The 19536-nt window shown below is 36.2% G+C and overlaps 1 protein-coding gene across 6 annotated transcripts in view; it reads right to left on the bottom strand.

The window, feature by feature from the left end:
- PDE4D (phosphodiesterase 4D) overlaps positions 1–19536 on the bottom strand; it is a 508545-nt gene that overhangs the window by 87259 nt on the left and 401750 nt on the right. For all 6 annotated transcript variants that reach the window (XR_010994389.1, XR_010994388.1, XM_068176179.1 and 3 more), the window contains one exon: positions 7698–7889. Coding sequence is in view for 4 of the 6 variants with exons in the window: in XM_068176179.1 (XP_068032280.1) it covers positions 7698–7889 (192 nt within the window). In the remaining 2 variants the exon portion in view is untranslated. The remainder of the gene's footprint in view (positions 1–7697; positions 7890–19536) is intronic.

A 19536-nucleotide genomic window follows, 5' to 3' on the forward strand; every position in this document is an offset into this window, starting at 1 on the left:
AACCTAAAAAAAATTGAATTATTACATTTGGGTAATACACATATGTTATGTACTAAAATGCCTAGAGTTTTCTTGATATAACTTGTATTTTATATAAGAAAATACTTTAATTTTTCATGTCACCTTTTTAGCATCTCAGGTCCTGAAGATAGACTTGATTAGGCTTGAAAGAAGTAATTGAATTCTTGAAATCTACCCTGTTGCAGTCATCAGTGCTAGGTTACCCAAACTGCAATCTTAATTAAAGCTGAACTGCATTAGCACCCAAAGTGAGAAGCTCTTTCAAGACTTGGAAAGACAAAAGGACCACATCTCTTACAGGCTAAGGAACTGGAAAGGAACAGTGTTAGCAATTCTAAATCAGTATTTTGAAGTTTAATCCAGGGACTATCAGGACCATACTATCTGGCTATGTGTGCACCTCATTGTGCATTAATACCTCCCTTTCATAGTGCCTCTACTTTTGACCAGATTAAAAAAACAAAACAAAACAAAACAAAACAAAACAAAAAAAAAACCAACAACAAAAAAAAAAAAAAAAAAAAAAAAAAAAAAAAAAAAAAAAAAAAAAACAAGAGCTATTTTAGGTCCCAGTGACAGTGATCTGAACTAAGACCCATCAAATCCAGAAGTTTCGTTCAGAATTGCTGGATGGGCTGGAATCAGAATTGGCTGACTATCTCAAAAAACCAGGAATTATTACTATTTTTTCCCATCCAATATAATGTGCTGTAGGAAAACTACTAGGCTTCTTACATCTACCAAGAAAGTCTCCTAACACCTTTGGAAGAGTTTGAGGACCACCAGGATCTCTTATGTCAGTCCCAGCTATTTTGCTCAGAAGTTTAAACCTCTTCCAAAGACATTGTACTCACACATCTGGCTTGTGTAATGTGCCTGAGGAAATCACACAGGTAGTGATGTAGTAGACCATCACAGCAAGATGCCAGTATGATGTGTAACATTAAAAACCACAGATAACTTAAGAAATCATTTGTATCATATTGCCCTAGTCATCCACCAAGTTTCAATGCTTTAATCCTGTCATTATATAGCAGATTTAGATTACAGCAGAATGGTGGGCAACTAACTGAGCAACTGGCATCTATTAAGTCTGACAGAATTACTCAGTCCTGAAGGGAAACAGAGCATGGCCTTGCCAGAGTGTTTCACGGCTGCAGGTGGTTTTCTTTCTGAAATCAGAAGGTATTCTGCCTGGGGGTCACTGAGGAAATGGCAAGGGAAAAGAAGCTACAGCAGTGCGGGGCTTTGTTTTACGTGTTGAAGGTGAAGCTGGATTAAGCCAGAGGAGATAGGACTTTGAATGAGAAAAATGCTGGACTCAATCAGAGGAGTCCCGCCCAACTCAGCAGTGCCACTATTGGACTGTTCATACAATCAAAGTCATCCTTTAGCTATATCAAGCCTGGAAAACAAACAGGCATCAGAGACTACAGAGTAGTTCTGTTTTCCTCTCAGGTTTGAGAAAATTAGTGATTGGTTTTGTATATATGACTGAAGCAATCAAGTTAGTGCCACTTAATGAGTTGCCATTAGTGAGTTTTGATTGCATTAGCTGACACACATAAACTTTTATCCTGTAGCAAATTAAAATAAAATGTGTTTCCTGTAACTGTTTTTAATCATCAGGTATTTGGTTGCTTGCTTGTCCCTGTCCACATGCTTAAGTGTTTAAAACTGATACGGGTGTGTTACTTCTGAATAATAAGACTACATGACTTTCCATGTCAGCCTCCTACTGATGCAGGCTGAAAGATTCCCTCCTTAAAAAAAATAGTAGAGCTGCTGAGAACAAGGCATTCATCCAATGCAACCCAGCCTGAGAGAGCTTGCTATCAACCAGCCACAGTTTCAAAGTTTATAAAAAAATAGTCCCTTAATTAAATTCAGAGGTCCCTAAATGTATGTAAGAAGAAACAAGCTGACTTCAAGAAAAACAAGAAAAAAAATCAGATTTTCAGACTGTACACTTTCAGGGATTGAACTCTACAACTAACGCAGCATTAGTGCCATTAAAAGAATTCAGAACATTCAGTTTGTGCCCTGAAGGGTGGAATGACAGCTAATGTTCTTCTAAGTTTTGAAATAAATTTGACCTGTGCACGAAGGTGATTACTGAGCCAGAAAAACAGTCCAAAAGAGATCCCCCCAAAACATTCAAGTCCCCTTTTACAAAGCTGCCTGTCTTCACACTGCTCCTATCCTTCAGTACTGCAGGCACACAAAATGCACATGTCTACCCTCCCCTCCACTGCTGATCAGTGTTGCAAGCCCAGGGAGTAGTGGTGTTATGATGTACCTAAAATCCCAGCTAAGAATTGGGTTTGGTACCATATTTTTAAGAACATGCCATCTGTGACTGAAAAGATGTAGGAATTCAGTCTGTTTTGGTTGTAGCTTCAGTAATCACTTGTTATTTTCCTTCAAACATCCATTGTTTCCAGAGAAGGGAAGAAAAGCACCTAAAACATTTAAAGTATTTAAAGGGGAAGCAATGTGTTTAACAACTGAGATTTACATTTGGAAAATTTTAAGGTTTTAGCAATCTCACACAAAACCAATCATGATTCTGTATTAATTGAAAGTAAATAAAATATATTTTCATTTCATCAAGAAACATTCTCCCCTGAATAAAAAGCAGATAGTCTTCTCCATGCAAAAATGCTTTCTTTTTGTTTTCCAACATAACCAATTTCCTGATCAACAAATAAAATTAAAATAAATTTATTATTCAACTTTAAGCTAGTTGCATTCTGAGTTCTTTGTTTTGATTTTCTCCTGTAAAATGTGTCCAACAACCACAAAAGACAGTAATATTTTTTTTTTCACAGCTGTTTTCGTTTAGAGCTCAAAGGATACTGTAAGTGATTTGTAAATTACTTAGATTAATTTAAGCTGCAACCTGGGAACTTCTTTTAAGATCTTAAAAAAAAAAAGAAAAACACAATGAAGCTAAATATTTGCCTGTTTTTCCTAAAGTGATGTAACTACATTTATTTACATGAACAAATAAATGTCTCAAGCAACTGAATTTATTTTTTAAATTAAAGATTGTTTCTAAACAAAGTCACACATAGAAAATGCTTCTTTTTTAGAGCAGGCTGGACTTTGAAATTTAACTGTTCATTATCAGCCAGTAATAATCACGAAATAATAATATTAGAGATTCCTAGAAAAGAATATTATTGGAAGGAATTTCAGCTGCAAATTTTCTGGAGAATAGATAAATATTTCTAATTTTTTTAACTGAACTGCAATTACTACTCTCAGTAAACAACGTCTTGTCTGCTGTCCTAGAATCTTGGCTATCAACTTTCATGAAAAAGATGTGTTTTTTCTGCATAACTTAAGATTCATAATCACAATATTTGATTAATAAAAGGCCTTACTGCTTCAGAAAAAAAGAAAAGCTTGCCTTGGGGGATGAGAAAATATATCCTCTGTAACTGTAACTGTAGGGAAAATGTCCTGGAGAAAACTTCATCCTCTCAATATTTCTTTTATCATAGCAGCAGAGGGATGTTGCTGTCTTCAGAAGTTACTGACTGAGTAGCAGTAGGTTGTCCAGATGACGGAATGGGTGTATGGTGGCCATTTAGCAGATCACCAGATCAGTGACCCTGCAGTTCCCCACAGTTCCTTGGCTGGGTTCTGCTCCTTTTATGTATACAAACAAGTTTTGATAGAAATCAGCAAATTTTGTGTAATAATAGTTGGAGCTTATAGTGATAAGCTGATGAAGAAAACAATTCTGACCTTCTCTAAAATAGCTGTAAAACTCCCCCAGCAGCTGCTTTTTTATGAGTGAGGTTCAGCTGGCCAAGTCCTAAGGAAACCAGGATATCTGTGCTGTGCTGTACTGTGTTCTGAGAGTTTGTGGAAATGGGAGAACAGACTTAAATGAGAGATCAGAAGATGTCTTCTTACACTCTGAAGACACACTGGAGCTTGGGCAGACTTGTCTACTGAGAATGTCTTGGTCCTCTGGTCTAGACTGCTATCCTCTGGTCTGCTTTTTCAGAATCACAGGGGGATTATACATGTTTTTGCCCTTCAGAGTGGCATAAAACATGGGCTGTGATGCAGCACTGGACAGCTTATTGGCTTTTTTTTTTTTTTTTTTTTTTTTCCTAGGAACCTATTTTTTAACCTGATTAGAGACCTGAGTTCTGCTAAAACAGAAATTCTCTACTAATTTGATTTCTTCCTCCATTAACCAGGGCAGCGATCCCTTAACAAGAAAGAGTATAAAAAGTGTTATCACTTCAACCTTTTCCTGCATTCGTAAGTTCTGGGCAGCCATCACAGTTCAAACAAGTCCACGTTATGCAGTAAGATCACCTGAGCAAGACATCCACACAGCTCTCTGCTTCACTAATGTCTTCAAATATAGGCCTGACGATTTTTCCAGTTTTGCACATCCTTCATCTAGATACTACTTCCTTTCTCCTCTGTGTTGCTGTTGGGACTTTTTTGTTTGTTTGTTTTTGTTTTGTTTTGTTTTCCATTCTTTATTCTTCTTCCCTTTAAACTTGTTTTCCTGTCTTTCATCACAGATCCTGAATTATAATTCTTTATATTGTCTCACTACCTGTCACTGCCTCGTTCAGTTACTTTTTCTCTTGCACATCCTTTTCTCTGCTGGAAATCCCACAGAGAGGCTTCAAATCACACCTGTTCTCATCTGCCTTGGACCTTGTATCTTCCTGTCTAAACTATTCACCTCTCCAGTTCACAAACTTTAGCAGCCTTTCCTAATCTCTGTATATATTCTCCATGTCCTGCTTTTATTATTCTCAAAGACCATGTTATTTCTTCCAAGGGATAATTAAGACTGTTACTGACCCCCACTCCAATTTATGTGCTTTTCTTTTCTTACACTCAACTGCTTTTTCTTCCAAGCTGCACCCACAATTGTACCACCAAACTTCTCTCATCAAAGCAGCCTTGAACTCATCCTGTCTTTTTATTCTTTTCCATAACTAATTCATGAAAATATACTTTAGATTCTCTGATTTTAAAAAACATTCCACTTGTCCTTTCTCTGCCCTTGTTTCTTTACTTTCTATCTCAACTCCCTGAATGAAACTCCAGTTGCTTTCTCTGTGAGGTTAACATTTTTGAGCATAGTGACTCGCATTGAGTCTTCTCCTGGGGATAGTATCTGACTGTATTTGTCTCTTGGTAATCATCTTTGACTTTATAGGTTCTTTGTAGGAGACCCCATCTTTTCATTTTGGGTTTGCAAACAACTGAGCATAACTTGTTCCCTACTACCTTGGTTGGAGCTGCATATATAATAAATAATGACACGATGAATTTAGCACTTTAGCACTGCCATCCACTGGCTGTCTTAACATGACATTCCACATCTGACTAAAATTTTGAAGCATTGCTACTGACTGGAAAGTATTATTCCAAGTTCAGTATTTCAGAGTAATGGAAATGCCAGAATTCTTTATGTTCTACCCCTTTCAAATACAAGACGTATGCCTTTTGCTTTGTCTTTTTCTTTATAAAGTTAAATATTGAGGCTGGTTGAAGAATCAGGGGATCTAGACTAAACTGCTGTTTACAATTAACTGACTTACATTACCTGAATGATGTGTATATTTTGTAATATACATTGCTCATGTTTTAAAAACAAACAATACTTAAGCATGTATATAGATGCAAAAGGGAAGTAGAATAATTTGACACTAACCTAAAATTTGTGCACTTCCTCTGTGAACCCTTTCATTTTCCACCTCATTTAGCAAAGTCGTAAATCAGAATTGTTTCTTTATTTTAATAAAATTCAATGGGTTCTTTTTCCATAAGCACATTCAGTTTATGGTTGAATACATACATATGGAATTTTCTGACTTTTATTTTTTATTCCTTGCTATTTTATCTTTTTTAACTTCCCCCTATTTTATTCCCTGTTTTTCTTTCATTTAATTTCTGTGATACAGCCAAGCTTATTATAATTAGGCTTATTGATAAATTATTAATATTCCATGGTGAGAACAACTTGCCTTTTACATTTCCTAATGTGCTCCCCTCCAAAACATTGGCAGGAATATCTACCTTCTTAGTACAAAGGTTCATCTGTGACAAGAGATTGTGATAATCTATCAAGATGTGAGGTCAAATAAATTTTATATGTAAATGTGTTTCCAGAAAAATTTGAAAAGAAAATAGAGAGGGGAAAAAAAGGGGGAAAATGTGTGCTGTTTCAGTAATTATATTGTTTATCCAATTTACTGCCATGTGCTGAAATATTACCCAAAATTCTAGGAAATTAAGTGGATTGTGAGTTCAAGGATGGAGCACTAATTGAATTTTTCATTGAAATGACTCATCTAAGCAATGCAGTCAGCTGGATTGTCCTCCTGAATGTAAAAATCTTTACAAATGCTATCCTGGTACTGGTGCCATAATAAAAGCTTGAATTTTCTCCCTTGAAAAAAAATCTGTCAGAGGAAGATTTGCTATTCCCAAGAAAAATGCATATTTTTTATAAAAAAGCAAGCTGATTTTTCTTGTTCTAACCCATTTAGTCTCAACAAAAACTGGTCACATTTTGCACAAAGCTTACTGAGTATTTCAATCCACAGATCTTAACTGAGTCATAGACCTTACACTCACCCTCTCTAAAGGCAGGAAATATTCTCACCTTGAAACTCTATATAGAAAAAGAGCTATAATTAAACAAAAGGACAGTTCTAAAAAATATATAAGCTGAAAAAAGGAGTGTTTATTTATGACTTTAAGTTAAATATCAGCTCTAATTTCACTCATTTTTATGAAAACTCTTATTCTTTTTTTGTGCCTACTCTTATTTTTTAAAGTTGATATCTATTGGTCTTTGCCTCATTAAAAACCAGCATTCACTGTGATATTCTGACAAGCCTGATCCTTTATTTTTGATATATATTGGAACCATAAACACCAATTTGGCTGTGCAAATCGGAGCCATTTAGGCAAAAAAACCCTAACCAAACAAGAAATAGTGAATAATTTCTCCTACTTAGAAGTGACTAGAAGATGGAACATTTAAATATTTTTGGCATCTTACTAATAAACAGAGAGTTGCATGACTTCCACTACACATGGAACCTGGGGTCCACACATACTTGAAAAGCATGACTTACTGGCAGAAAATACACACTTCACAGAATAGTGAGAGAGGACAGAATAAGCTTAAAACGGTCTTTTGTTAGAATTTTGTCTTTTAGTTAAGATGGTATTTTAAATAATTTTTTCTCTGTCAAATATATTATTTTCTTCTAGCTGGTAAATCTTTTGCCCAAAAACATAAAAGACTCCAGTTGGAAATAAATGGAATGTATTTCTTAAAATTATGAAAAAGCATAAATTGAGTTTGCATTGTTTCTCTTGAAAATAAGAGCCGGAAAATAGCTCTCCTTACCATTTTAGTACACCACTATTGACTATCATTATTATTCTGTAAAAGCTAATAGAGTGCATAAATATGTCAAGTACACCCTCATGATATCCTTCAAAAAGCTGCAGGAACAAGTATAATCTTCATTAAAGAAATAAACAAACAATTTTCCATTACTTCACTAGCATAAGTGATTACAGTCTGACTTAAAAAAAAAATTCTTGTGGCTGCAAAAGTCTTGATATTGGACAAATGATAGACTAGAAGTATTTTATAAGGTACTTACATATCACTGGCAATGGAGGAATTCCTGGACATGGACTTTGGAGACAGATCATAATCACTGTCTGATCGGTAAAGGAAAGACTCCCTACGTTGGCTGTGGACAAAATTTGCTTGAAGAATTAGCCCTGACCCAGGGCTTGTCATGGGATCCAAGGGACTTCGTCCTGATGATGTACCATTGTCTACATCGAAACTGCAAAAAGAAGATAATTTTTTTAATGTAATTGACCTAAGAATTTTAAAATATAATAAAAAACCTTCTGACAAGTTATCATAACTAATTGCATCTTGATAGTAGTAGAGAAATAAAGACGTGGTCATGTCCACTTCTAGGAAAAAACACAAGCCACAAAAGAGAGATACTTTAAAATTACTGATAAACAAAAAAAAAAAAAAAAACCCAAGGCTGAAGTAAAAGAAAATTGGCAGAGAAAAATCCCATTCTATTAGAAATACAGGAAGTTTTCTACTTCTCTGCATGTAGAGTATCCGTGAGCTCTATACCAGAGGAAACATTATATTTCACTATTTACTTCTTCAGGTCCCAACTCTCCTGAGCTGGACACCAATTATCCTGTCTCCCACTGCTAAGACAACTGAGGGCTTTTTCCTTATTTCATACCCAAACCCAATACTACAAAAATATTTCAAGTACATACTTTGTCTTGTCCCAGTAAACAAAGTACTGCGGTGGCATTAAGGCATATGCGTGTGCTTGAGCACACGTGCCTGCATTAGAATTGTTGTTTCACAAACAGATGGAAGTAGTGAGTCCTTTGTTAATGGCCAAGCGGCAGAATTTCTGTAGCCATTTGTGTCTTTGAACTACACAGTTTAGATTCAGCACTTTTGGTTATTGTGTTTGGTATGAAGAGTGGTAAAGAGACTTATCATTCCTAGAGAACACTTTTCTCTAGACAGGCTGAAGGGCAATGGAACAGAAAGAAAGAGGAGAGAGTAGATGCTGTTTTACATAGACAATAATGCTTCTACAAAGGGCTTTGAAAATCAGTGCAGAGACCTTGAACGGGAGTCTGCAAACAATTAAACACTGGCACAGGGTGGGTGGTGCTGAGAGGATGTGTTCATAGCAATCTGTGTTGCTTGACAGCCCAACAGCTCCATTTGGTAGTGTATGGAGGCTTTTTGCAGTATGTGGTTTGGATGTCTTGTGGTATGCAGTCTGAGAGGCTACAAATTTGTGGATTAGCAAGACTAGCTGTCTAGGCTCATTTGCCATACTAACGGGGACAAAACACTGCTAAAACATTTAAGAATGAGGGATGAGCACAGGATCTTTCACATAATTTTTTAAACATAGGTAAGTGTTAGCGGCATAATATGCATTTTTGCTGAACCCATATAAAGTATTCATTTTGAAAATTGTGTTCATTTGAAGGACACCCACTGGTTTCCAGTTACGGTTAAGGACAGCAGAAAACATGCAGTGCAAGTCAGCTGTTGATTAGACTTCAGGCTAGCACAAGTGTCATCGCTGGTACATGCTACTCTGTACCAGCTTGTTTTATCTCCCATTGACCTGAGGTTTCAATGAGGTTGCCTCTTCAGTCCTTTGCTGAAGTGACAGGATTCCCATGACTGTTTTTTCCTTTCTTAAATGAACTAATCAAAGAAACATATACTGCTTATTTTGACACAGATGCATACGGTCTGGCGGAGGATAGATTTCTGTTTCATTATTTATTTCATTGTTTATTTTTACTTTGCACATATTTCTAGAACTGCAAGATTACTGCCACATTCAGACTATATTATTTTCTTTGTATTCACCACTTACAGTTTGAATGTAGAAAAGGAAGTGTAGTTGGTTTGTTTGTTTCTCTTTTTAGAAACAGTAAGTACAGAAAATATTATTAAAAAACTTCAGGAGAGCACAGTAATTTAATTATCTTTTCACTGTAGTTTTCAGAACAATTACCTGTCAGTAAATCCAAACACATACATTTCTTCCCAGGACTTATTTGATTTGATTGTGCCTGTATCTTAAAATGTCCTACTGCTTTATGAACCTCAAACTAAGAAAGCTTAAACCATGAGACAACAAATTAGAGTTCTGCCACCAGCCTTCTAGGTGATCTTAGACTGTGCAGAGTTCTTCTTTGCCTTTCATTTCCCCTATTTCTTGCATCTTTGTGATGACTGTGAAATCTCCTCAAAAGAGTATTTGAGAATATGTTGGAAAGGTCAAGATACCATGAACGCTACAGTAAAATGTCCCTTGCAGCTTGTAGTGCCATTAGTTCATAACTACATTGCCATTATTACTAGCATGACTACTATTACTTGTTATCAATCAATGTCTTTTTAGCTTGAATTCCTAAATATTGCAGGAGCACAAAATAATCACAATGCGAATGAAGGGTTTAGCTCATCATATCCAAATTTCCTAACATTAATATTTTGTTTCCTGAATAACTTTTATGCCCTTTAAACAGCTTCAAGAAAACACAAACTCCTAATCAATACATAGTCTGTATATTTTGGTTTTTCTGTTGAGGGCAGGAGGGCAGATAATTCCTGCAATTTTAGGTAAAACAGAAGACAGTTCTCAGTTAAGACTAATTCCTGCAATGGCAGTATCATTTCAAATATATATGAGCTTAAAGTTAAAGGCTGGATATAAATAAATGAAGATTAATGTAAGTCCCTCTCACAGAATGAAAATTTTGAATAAAGAGTTAATACTAAATTGATTTCTTTAACAGTGGACTTAAATATTCAACTGAATCAAAAGTATTCAGTTGGATTAAAGAAATATGGTTTTATTTGCAGTTTTCTTTTATTTTATTCATCCCCCTTTTGTGGACACCACATGAATATATTATCAGTCTTATTTCTTACAGTCAGAAACTAAGGCAGGCTTCTACAAATTATTTCACTGTCAGATTGTAACATAGTCAATTTTTAAAATTTAGAAGTATCTTAGGTAAAACTGCAGTTTCACCACCTGGGAGAGGTCCTTTGGTTTGCATCACCAAGAAAGGACAAACTTGTGCAAGACATGGCTGTTGCAGCAGAAATTTTATCCTGTTGTACTGTGTGGCGACCACTAGATGGGTGTAAAAAGTAAAAAACAGGATCCAAATATATCAGCTGTTTTTTATATCAGCCTCGTGTTGTTCCAAGAAAATGTCTTTTCTGAAAATATGCATCAAGAAAAATAGTGCTCAGCTCTACAGTTAAAGGAAAGTGTGAATAATGAATTTTTTTTAAAGAAACCTATATTTATAATAAAAAGTTTCTGAAATGTTATAGTATTTAGATCTTTCTGAGACATTTGCCAACATTTTCAGATCCAAAAGTTTGTAGAATTCCATATCAAAAGAAGAGTTATTACAATGAAAATCATATAAATTGTTTCTTTGTCTGAATCACAAGTCTTATTTTTAAGAAACTGTACTTCTGACTACACTGTATCAAAAGAAGACAGAATCAGAATGGGGAATTGAACACTTCCACACCAGTTCTTTGCTCTTTGTTGTTGCATATACTGAAAAAATCAAAAGTTTAAGACACAAAATAGGACAGGCTCTTTAACTTGCCTGAACAGAAATTGCTAAAAGTCATCTGTGCTTGCTTCATATTTATCTTTTCACTGTCAATAAGTTTCAAGACACAGCAAGAATATGCTGTGAATTAGAAAGAACAGAGAAACAGAATAACATTTCATGGAAGTTGTTGCTAAAGAGGACAGAAACTCTTTTGTTTTCATTTCACAGGTAGTAAGTGGAAATTTAAAGACAGAATTTTACACCATTGCTCTGCAGCCAGCTCGGGGCACTTTGCATAATGCATGCAAACTGAAACTGCCTTTGGTGACAGGAGCATTTGGCACAGACATCACAGAATTTTGTACGTTCAAAGAGCTTTGCTGCAACTTCAGAGATGCCAAAGCCCTGAAAAGCCAACGATAATTCATCAGCTTTTGTGTCTGCATTTTGACAAAATGTTTTAAGGCATTAGCTGATAGTGTTTATCTTTAGAGCCTGCCTTATTCAGTGTTCAATGCTGACAAACTTGACATGAGACAAAATCCAGATTTTTTTTCCTTGTTTGGCAATTAATTTTGTTTGCACTTCTTTCCCACTTTCTGTCATCCAGGCTCTGTATTAAGATGGGGACAAAACAGAGTGATTTGTAAAGATTAATGGCTGATCTTCCTTGCACTCCTAACACAACAAGTACAAATAACACCACAAGCAAACATTAGGAAGATTATTAGAAAATTGCTTCAGACAATACTAGGACTCTGTGGCAAGAACCAGAGAGGTTCTGGATCCTGAATCTTAGCAGCACTTCTTCATTGTTAATGACTGCACAGCTTCTTTGCATATTGAAAGAAACCACGGACTTCCTTTTGAGTCCCTAAAAATGGTTTCCTACTCTCTGCTATGCTGCTAAAAGAAAAAATGTGGAGGCCTGTATATAAAATTTAGATGTTAGTTACATAAAGAATAATGGCATCATAATCACTATACCCAAGAGTTTATAATTAAGGCTGCATAGAAAATCTGTTGGTTTTCCTTAGTACTGAGAATTTAGCTCTAATCCTGCAGCATTATTTTTTTTTTGGGGGGGCAGTATTTTCTTTACTTTTTGTGTGGTTTTTATTTTTAGAGAAATATTCAATAGTAGGAGAGAGAAGGAAATAAATTTCACCCTAAAACGAAGAACTTACTAGACTTTTCAAGAATGCAAATTGTATACCTGCTATTCCCCTTTAAGTGTCTTCCCACTTTCATCTTGGAAACTACAGGGAGGGAGAGTCAAATTAATTGAACCTCTTGGGGACATCTTATCTTTTAAGGCCATCTTTAGCATTACAGAAGGACAGACAAGTTCTAGAGGAGCAATTTTTTTCCCCCCATCAAAGGAGTCCATTGTCCTAGTGTCAAGCAATCTCTCCAGCCATCTGTGCTATGACCTATATACTCATCTCAATGTCTTCACTTCCAAGAAGTCATGTCCTGTTTTTTCACCTGGTAGCACAATCCCAGTATTACACAAAATAGGTGCATTTGGTGTAGCAGCTGTAATTCACTGAAATTATCAGAGAAGACCTGCCCTGCAGCATCTCCCTTTGAGCAGGATCCAATTTAGAGCAAAAGCAAGGTAATAAAATGATAAGGTTACAAGGAAAGGGTAAACTATTTATTGTTTGTGCCCCAGGACAGGAGTCCATCTCTGAGGAAGCAAGCCTTAGCAACTGGAGAAAGGGAAGGAATGGATAGTGCCTTCAAAAGCAGAATCTGAATTTATTGCTTGGATTGCTTCAGATTTAAATAAGCAGTGGGTCACCATAGCTGATGGCATGCACCATGAGTATGGAGGATTGTAGAGAAAGGCCAGATTGTCCCTGTATCTAAGACTGCTCGGTAGGTCTTTGGGATTTCACTTGGGCCTTTTTATTGCTTATTAATAAACAAAGCATTAAATTGTGACACCAGCTGACTTGGGTGTCCCTTTTATTTTGTCAGGCATAGTTATCCCTAAGTGAGAGATGAAACTTTAGAATTTTCTTTATCATAAAAAAATAAATTGTCACTAGTCTGCTCCTGCCACAGGCTCTCAGAATATTTTAGATATTGAATAGAAAAAAAAAAAAAAAAAAAAAAAAAAAAAAAAAAAAAAACAGCATCAGAAAAAAAACAAGTAAAAACCAAGTAAAATTAAATCAGTGGACTTATATATTTAATACCAGGCTAATTATTTGTTTGAGACCCTCCAAAATGTTTCCTTACTGACAATGTCTACCCAGTGATGCAGAAAAGTCCACATCTGTGATCTCCTTTCTTTCCGTCTTTTCTCCCAAGACTACTTAAAAAAGAAAAAAACACAAAAACCCCAAAACCAAAACACCCAAACAAAAAAAAGCCACCAAAAAAAAACCAAACCAAAAAAAAAATCCAAAACAACAAAAAAAATCCCTCTTTTTTTTCTTCCCTCAGTAAAATGAGGGAAGAAAAAGAAAAACATTTGTATTGATATAGAAGGAATATAAAACCTACTCTCTACATTTGAAGAAAAAAGTGTTTATATGTGAACTGGTATTTTTATTTTCTTTGCAGCAAAATTAAAAAAAAAATTGCCTTCCATTACTTAAAATATTTCCAGTCAATTGTAACCAAATGATATAAAAGGAACATATGATCTAAATCTGAATTTTCATGTACCACTGTAGAATTCAAGCCAACTATCTGGTTGTGGCTTTGAGTTTCCAGTTCAGCGATTCAGAAAGCAAGCCCTATGATTAACTCCATATTTAGAAGTGATGTGGGTAGATTTTCCTGTATCAAAATTCCAAGCAAAAAATAACATACGGCATTTTGTGATTTTTTTTTTTTGAGCAGTAGAACTTGGCTTTTGTTCTTGGCATTAACTGTTTTTAGAAGCATTTTGAGTGTACAAGGCTTAATATTAGATCTAAAATTACAAGACTTAGTACTAAAAGCCCAGGAAATGGAGAAAGAGATGTGTAGGATATAAAAACAATGAAGCAGACTGGTTTGTAAGAACTGGTCAACTCAAACATGTTAACAGAGTTAACTATTATCTATGCTATTTATGTTCTGGGTCATGTTTTTCTAGCAAGCAGCTCAGGAAATCCAATCTCTCAAAACAAATTGCTTCATATTTTGTTATGAAGTTTCCAAGCAAGGAGTTTCCTGTGAAGACTATTCAATTTCTTTGGTACTTTGGCTTTGAATTGTTTCCTGGTACTCAACTGAAGATGTGCTTTCCACAGTGTCACCTCATTATTCCTAATTATACCTCAGTGGTCTGTCCACTTGGCAGCAAACACTTTTTTAAAGCACCTATTACATCAACTTGCCTCTTGCGTTCAGCTGTACTGGGATTCCCTTTGTTATTCCTTTTATTTTTTTCCTCAGAGAGAATATCATCCCTCATCTGGCAAGTTTAGTTCTCTATACTTGGTCTTGGGAGTGAACTTCTTTCTACTAATATGATGTTTAAATTGAATGCCAGATTCCAGATCCTATCACACAGATTTGATGTTTTGATGTTTCTTTGAAGCTGAAATAGCTGTCTTATTTTAGTATAACAACAATTCAAACAAGAATTTCTCACAAGAGAAATGAAATGAAAAATAATTTCCAAGAAATGTGGCAATCTGTACATGCTCTTATTAAATTTAAGTCACTTTGTATGGTTCTTCTGATCTAATAGACCTAAGGGGATTAACATTCCTACTTTTAGATAATAAAAAAAGACACCAAGACAGTAACTCTTTTTCCCAGTGCTTCTGCTAAAATCTGTGGCAGCTTGAAATCTGAATGAGAAAACCTGCAGAAAATATTGAAGAATTAGAAGTATTTTGGGCAATCTGAGAAAAAGAATGTTGAAAAACAGAGCCACTTGATCCAGACATGAGAAAGACTAGGCAGCAAGCCCTGGGGTGCTCCAAGTACCCCCCAGTCCTGCTGGTCTCTGCCACCCCCATATGCCATTGCTGCAGGTACTTTTCACCTGCATTTCTAGGATTGCAGTCTCAGACAGAGTGATGGTTCTCCATTCTACTAGTGTCATTATTTGATTGCAGTAACACATTGCAGTGTCACCATTCACTTAAATCATTCCATAATCCTATGGGTTTATGATTCTATGATCCCCAGGGATGGGGAATCTACAACTTTCTTGGGCAATCTGTTCCAGTGCCTCACCAACCCCACAGTAAAGGACTTTTTCCTAATATCTAATCCCAACAACCTACTTTCTTTCACTTTGAAGCCATTCCCTCTTGTCCTGTGAATTCCCATGCTCTTGTGAATAGTCTCTCTCCATTCTTCCAGTAAATTCCCTTTGGGTTCTTGAACATTGCAATGAGGTCACCCCAAAGCCTTCTCTTTTCCAAGCTGTACAAACTTAACTCTATTAGTATTTCCTAATAGGAGAGGTGCTCCATCCCTCTGATCATCTTTGTGGCCTTCTCTGGACTCTCTCCAGCAGTTCCATGTCCTCCTTGTGCTCTGATCCCAGGGCTGATGCAGCACTGCAGGTGGGGTCTCAGCAGAGCAGAGCAGAGGGGCAGAATCCCCTCCCTGGCCCTGCTGCCCACACTGCTCTGGATGCAGCCCAGGACACGTGTGGCTCTCTGGGCTGTGAGTGCCCATGGCTGGATCATGTCCAGCCTCACAAATCCTTCTCCCTGGAGCTATTCTTGATCTGTTCATCCCCTCAGGTGTTGCCCTGACCCAAGTCCAGCACACTGCACTTGGTCTTACTAAACTTCATAAGATTCCCATGCACCCACTTTTTCAGCCTATTTAGGTTCCTCTGGATGGCATAAATACTGAACTATCTTCAGATGGTTTTTTTTAAAAATCACTCTACCTAGTTTATTGAAGTTCCAGAAAAATTGTTTTTCTTTCCTGGGTGAGTTTTGATCCAAATATACCAACTTCTTTTTCTCCACGACTAACTTCTGGGCAGTATTTGGATGCTAGGATACAAAACCAACTTGCACCGAGTGTGACCATGTGGCATAAATTTACTGTAATGTATAGTGCCACTAATTTTCTCTTATTTTAAATGTAGTAGAATAAAATTTCAAAGCATATAAAAATGCTTATTTATCAATTAATAAAAATATGCAAGCCATCCACCAAGCATGTGTCCTAATCCTAGTTAAAATGCAGTTTCCCTAAGATATTAGCAGAACATGGTTGAGAACCAAAATGGTACCAGAGATGGAAAATTCAGTATACTGAAAGAGCTCAGCCTCCTCTTTCTGTGAATCCAGTTGGAAGCCATTATCAAAAGTGATTAAATTGCTTATATATTCTTTATGAATTACTGGTGTGATAAAGCAAATGTAGGAAAATGGGGTTTCTCAGACCTATAATATTTAAATCAATACTCTATAGTACTGATGAAAACAGAGTCCATATAATAGGTAAAAATATTCCAAGGGATAACACTAATATGCATTATGAAGTTTCCTAGCAAAACGTCTTCCTGAAACATCATGATATACAGCCCCAATGGTGATAAATGCTAGGTCACAGATGATATGGTTACACCTACCCTGTGTAGGCAAAAATCTTTTGCAAGGAGTACCTGTGACAGAAGGTGGCAGGACTAAGCATTCGTGGTTTATTCATGCTATTTTCCCATATCAGAAAATACAGCACAGAATGATAGAACCATAAACTGGTTTGGTTTGGAAGGGACCAAAAAATTATCTTGTTTCAGCCCACCTGCCATGAGCAGGAATACACCTTCCACCATATCAGTTTTCTTTGATCTCCATCCAACCTGACCTTGAGCACTTCCAGAGATGAGGCATTCATAATGTTTCTGGGCAACCTGTTCCAGAGGCTTACCATCCTCACAAAGAGAAATTTCTTTCTAACACCTAATCTGAAGTTAATCCTTCTTCATCTCAATGCCATTACCTTGTCTCTGGTCACTACAGTCTCTTATAAAATGTCTGTCTTGAGTGTTCTTGGTACTGGAAGGTGTTCTAATGTCTCCCTTCTGTTCTACATCTCCCTTCTCTTCTCCAGGTTGAACAAGCTCAGCTCTCTCAGCCTAGAAGAGGCCCAGGTCCTTCTTAGAAAGAGATCCAGTGAGCCAGGAGGTGCGACCATTATGACAAGAGGACCTGCAATCCTCAGCATCACTTAGTTCATAATTATTAAATCTTTGCACAACTGACCTTAAGCAACCCTTTCTTCAAAAATTGTGCATTGAAGAAAATGGATAAGGGGTGTGTACAGAAAGGTCCAAAGAGAAGAAGCTCTAAAGGCCAAACTATGAGGACCTTGCACATAGAAGATGATTTGTTTCACCCGTACAATGTGCACACATAAATATCAACATGAAATCAAGGCCAGCTTCAGAGGAGGGTGGACAGGAGACAGCTAGATAAGAAATTGCAGTTGTTTCTTTAGTTATTGTTCTAGATTGCCCATGACAATGAAAGCTTTAGGTAAAGGACGCATAATTATATTTGAAAAGAAACAATTTTTTTTTCTCACACCATTGTAGCATTCCTCTCATTGCAATAAGCAATTGCTGGCAATAAATCACAAAAAAATTCTGCTTCCACAGGAATTTGTGTTGGGATATGTTAATAGTAATTATCATTGAAGGAAAGCTATATATTTTGTAAAGGGTGAAATCTCAAGGTACTAAGACCTTTAGAGTTCTAAAATTTTTCTACTTTGGTTTAGCAAAATTGTTTCATGAATTGTTTCCAATTCAGTTAATTTCAGTTCTTTAAATCCTGAGTATTGGATTTTTTCTTTTTAGTTTCTATTTTGTTATATTGAATTATTTTTATTTTATATTGTATTTTTGTATTTAGTTTACCAGATGGGCTAGATTTTTGTCTCTTCCACTTCCCTAAACTTCTACTAAATGTATCAAGACATATGTAGTGATTCGAGTTCTGGAAGTTCTTTGCCACATACAAGCAACAACATTTAAAGGATAACAAGTTCAGGAGCTAACCTTGGAAGATTGCTGAGATGAATTATCTCATGCGTATGCACTCACACTTATGTGAGACCCTGATCACATTCACTGAGTGCATGTAATGTTGAAGATAATTCATGTCATTTGTCCAAAGCAAATTATAATCTACAATAATTAATCATTTGGGTCTTGTTTTTCCTGATTTTTAGGACATTATTTTAATGCTAAATGTATTATTACAATGCCTAATAGCATTACCTAGGAGGGATATCTGGTGTTCCACAGTATTGGACTCTGTTTTCTTGTTGCTAAATCACAAAATTCTGTGCTGCAATTTTCTTTCCAAGTTTTTAAGAGGCAAAGAGGGTCAACTGTTGATAGAAAGTGACAGAGAAAATAATATTTTTTCATATCTAAGACATTCTGGAAACTGTTTTGTGAGATACTCTAGTGACTCATATTTTGTTGTACAAAGTCAGGTTTAGCCAAGTGTCTGCAAAATGTTGCAGTTTTTTACTGATTCTGTGAACCTCTTCATAAATTTCAAAAGGTTATAAGTATAGGCCAAGCTTAAGTCTGTCACCTCATGTATCATCATTATTGAAAAGATCTGAAGTGCTACTGTAGTATTTTTAAAAAATCTCCTGTCTTGCCCAGAGTCTCAGAGGACTCTGAGGAAGAAGCCCCTGTTGGGGTGTGGTATTTGTGTCTTTCACCACAGAAGACAGGTACTGATCAAATGGCTACCGAGAAGTAAGAGTGATTTTATTATCAGGAACTGGAAACAATTTCTCCAGCTGCAAAGCACCTGAAGTAGTGACTTACACCAACTTTATCCTGCATCACTAGTTAAGTATTTTTCATTCTTGAGGTATCCACATGCTTAAGCCATCAACATTCACAAGATTAACTCAGAACCTCTGGGCAGCTACTGCTCAGGATGGATCAAAGGTCCATCAGATACACTGTTCTCTCTCTACGAGCGTCAAAAGTGAATGCCAATGGAAAAGAGTAAGAAGGAGCAAGTAGAAGTGCTACATCTCCCTTGTAACCCAGCCCCTCATCATTTGCTCACTGTTTCATTGAAACAATGCTCTGAATACAAGAGTCATTCCATGCCAAGCAGGTAAAAAACCCAAATTCCTGTAAAACATATTTTAAATGTTTGAGTTAGGTAATACTTTAATTTTAATCTCTGTGGTTTAGTACCTATTAAGTAAGGATGATACAATTCCTTCTATCACAAGGGCAAGATGAAAATTAATTTAATCATCTGTGAGAAGCAGTGAAGTGCCATAGTGGTGAGCAGCGCAGAAAAGTTAATAAAAGCACTAGAGCTGCTTTTACAATACATTTGAACAGCAGATTGTCAATAAAGC

The sequence above is a fragment of the Anomalospiza imberbis genome, chromosome Z (genome assembly GCF_031753505.1).
Source record: "Anomalospiza imberbis isolate Cuckoo-Finch-1a 21T00152 chromosome Z, ASM3175350v1, whole genome shotgun sequence".
Lineage (NCBI taxonomy): Eukaryota > Metazoa > Chordata > Aves > Passeriformes > Viduidae > Anomalospiza > Anomalospiza imberbis.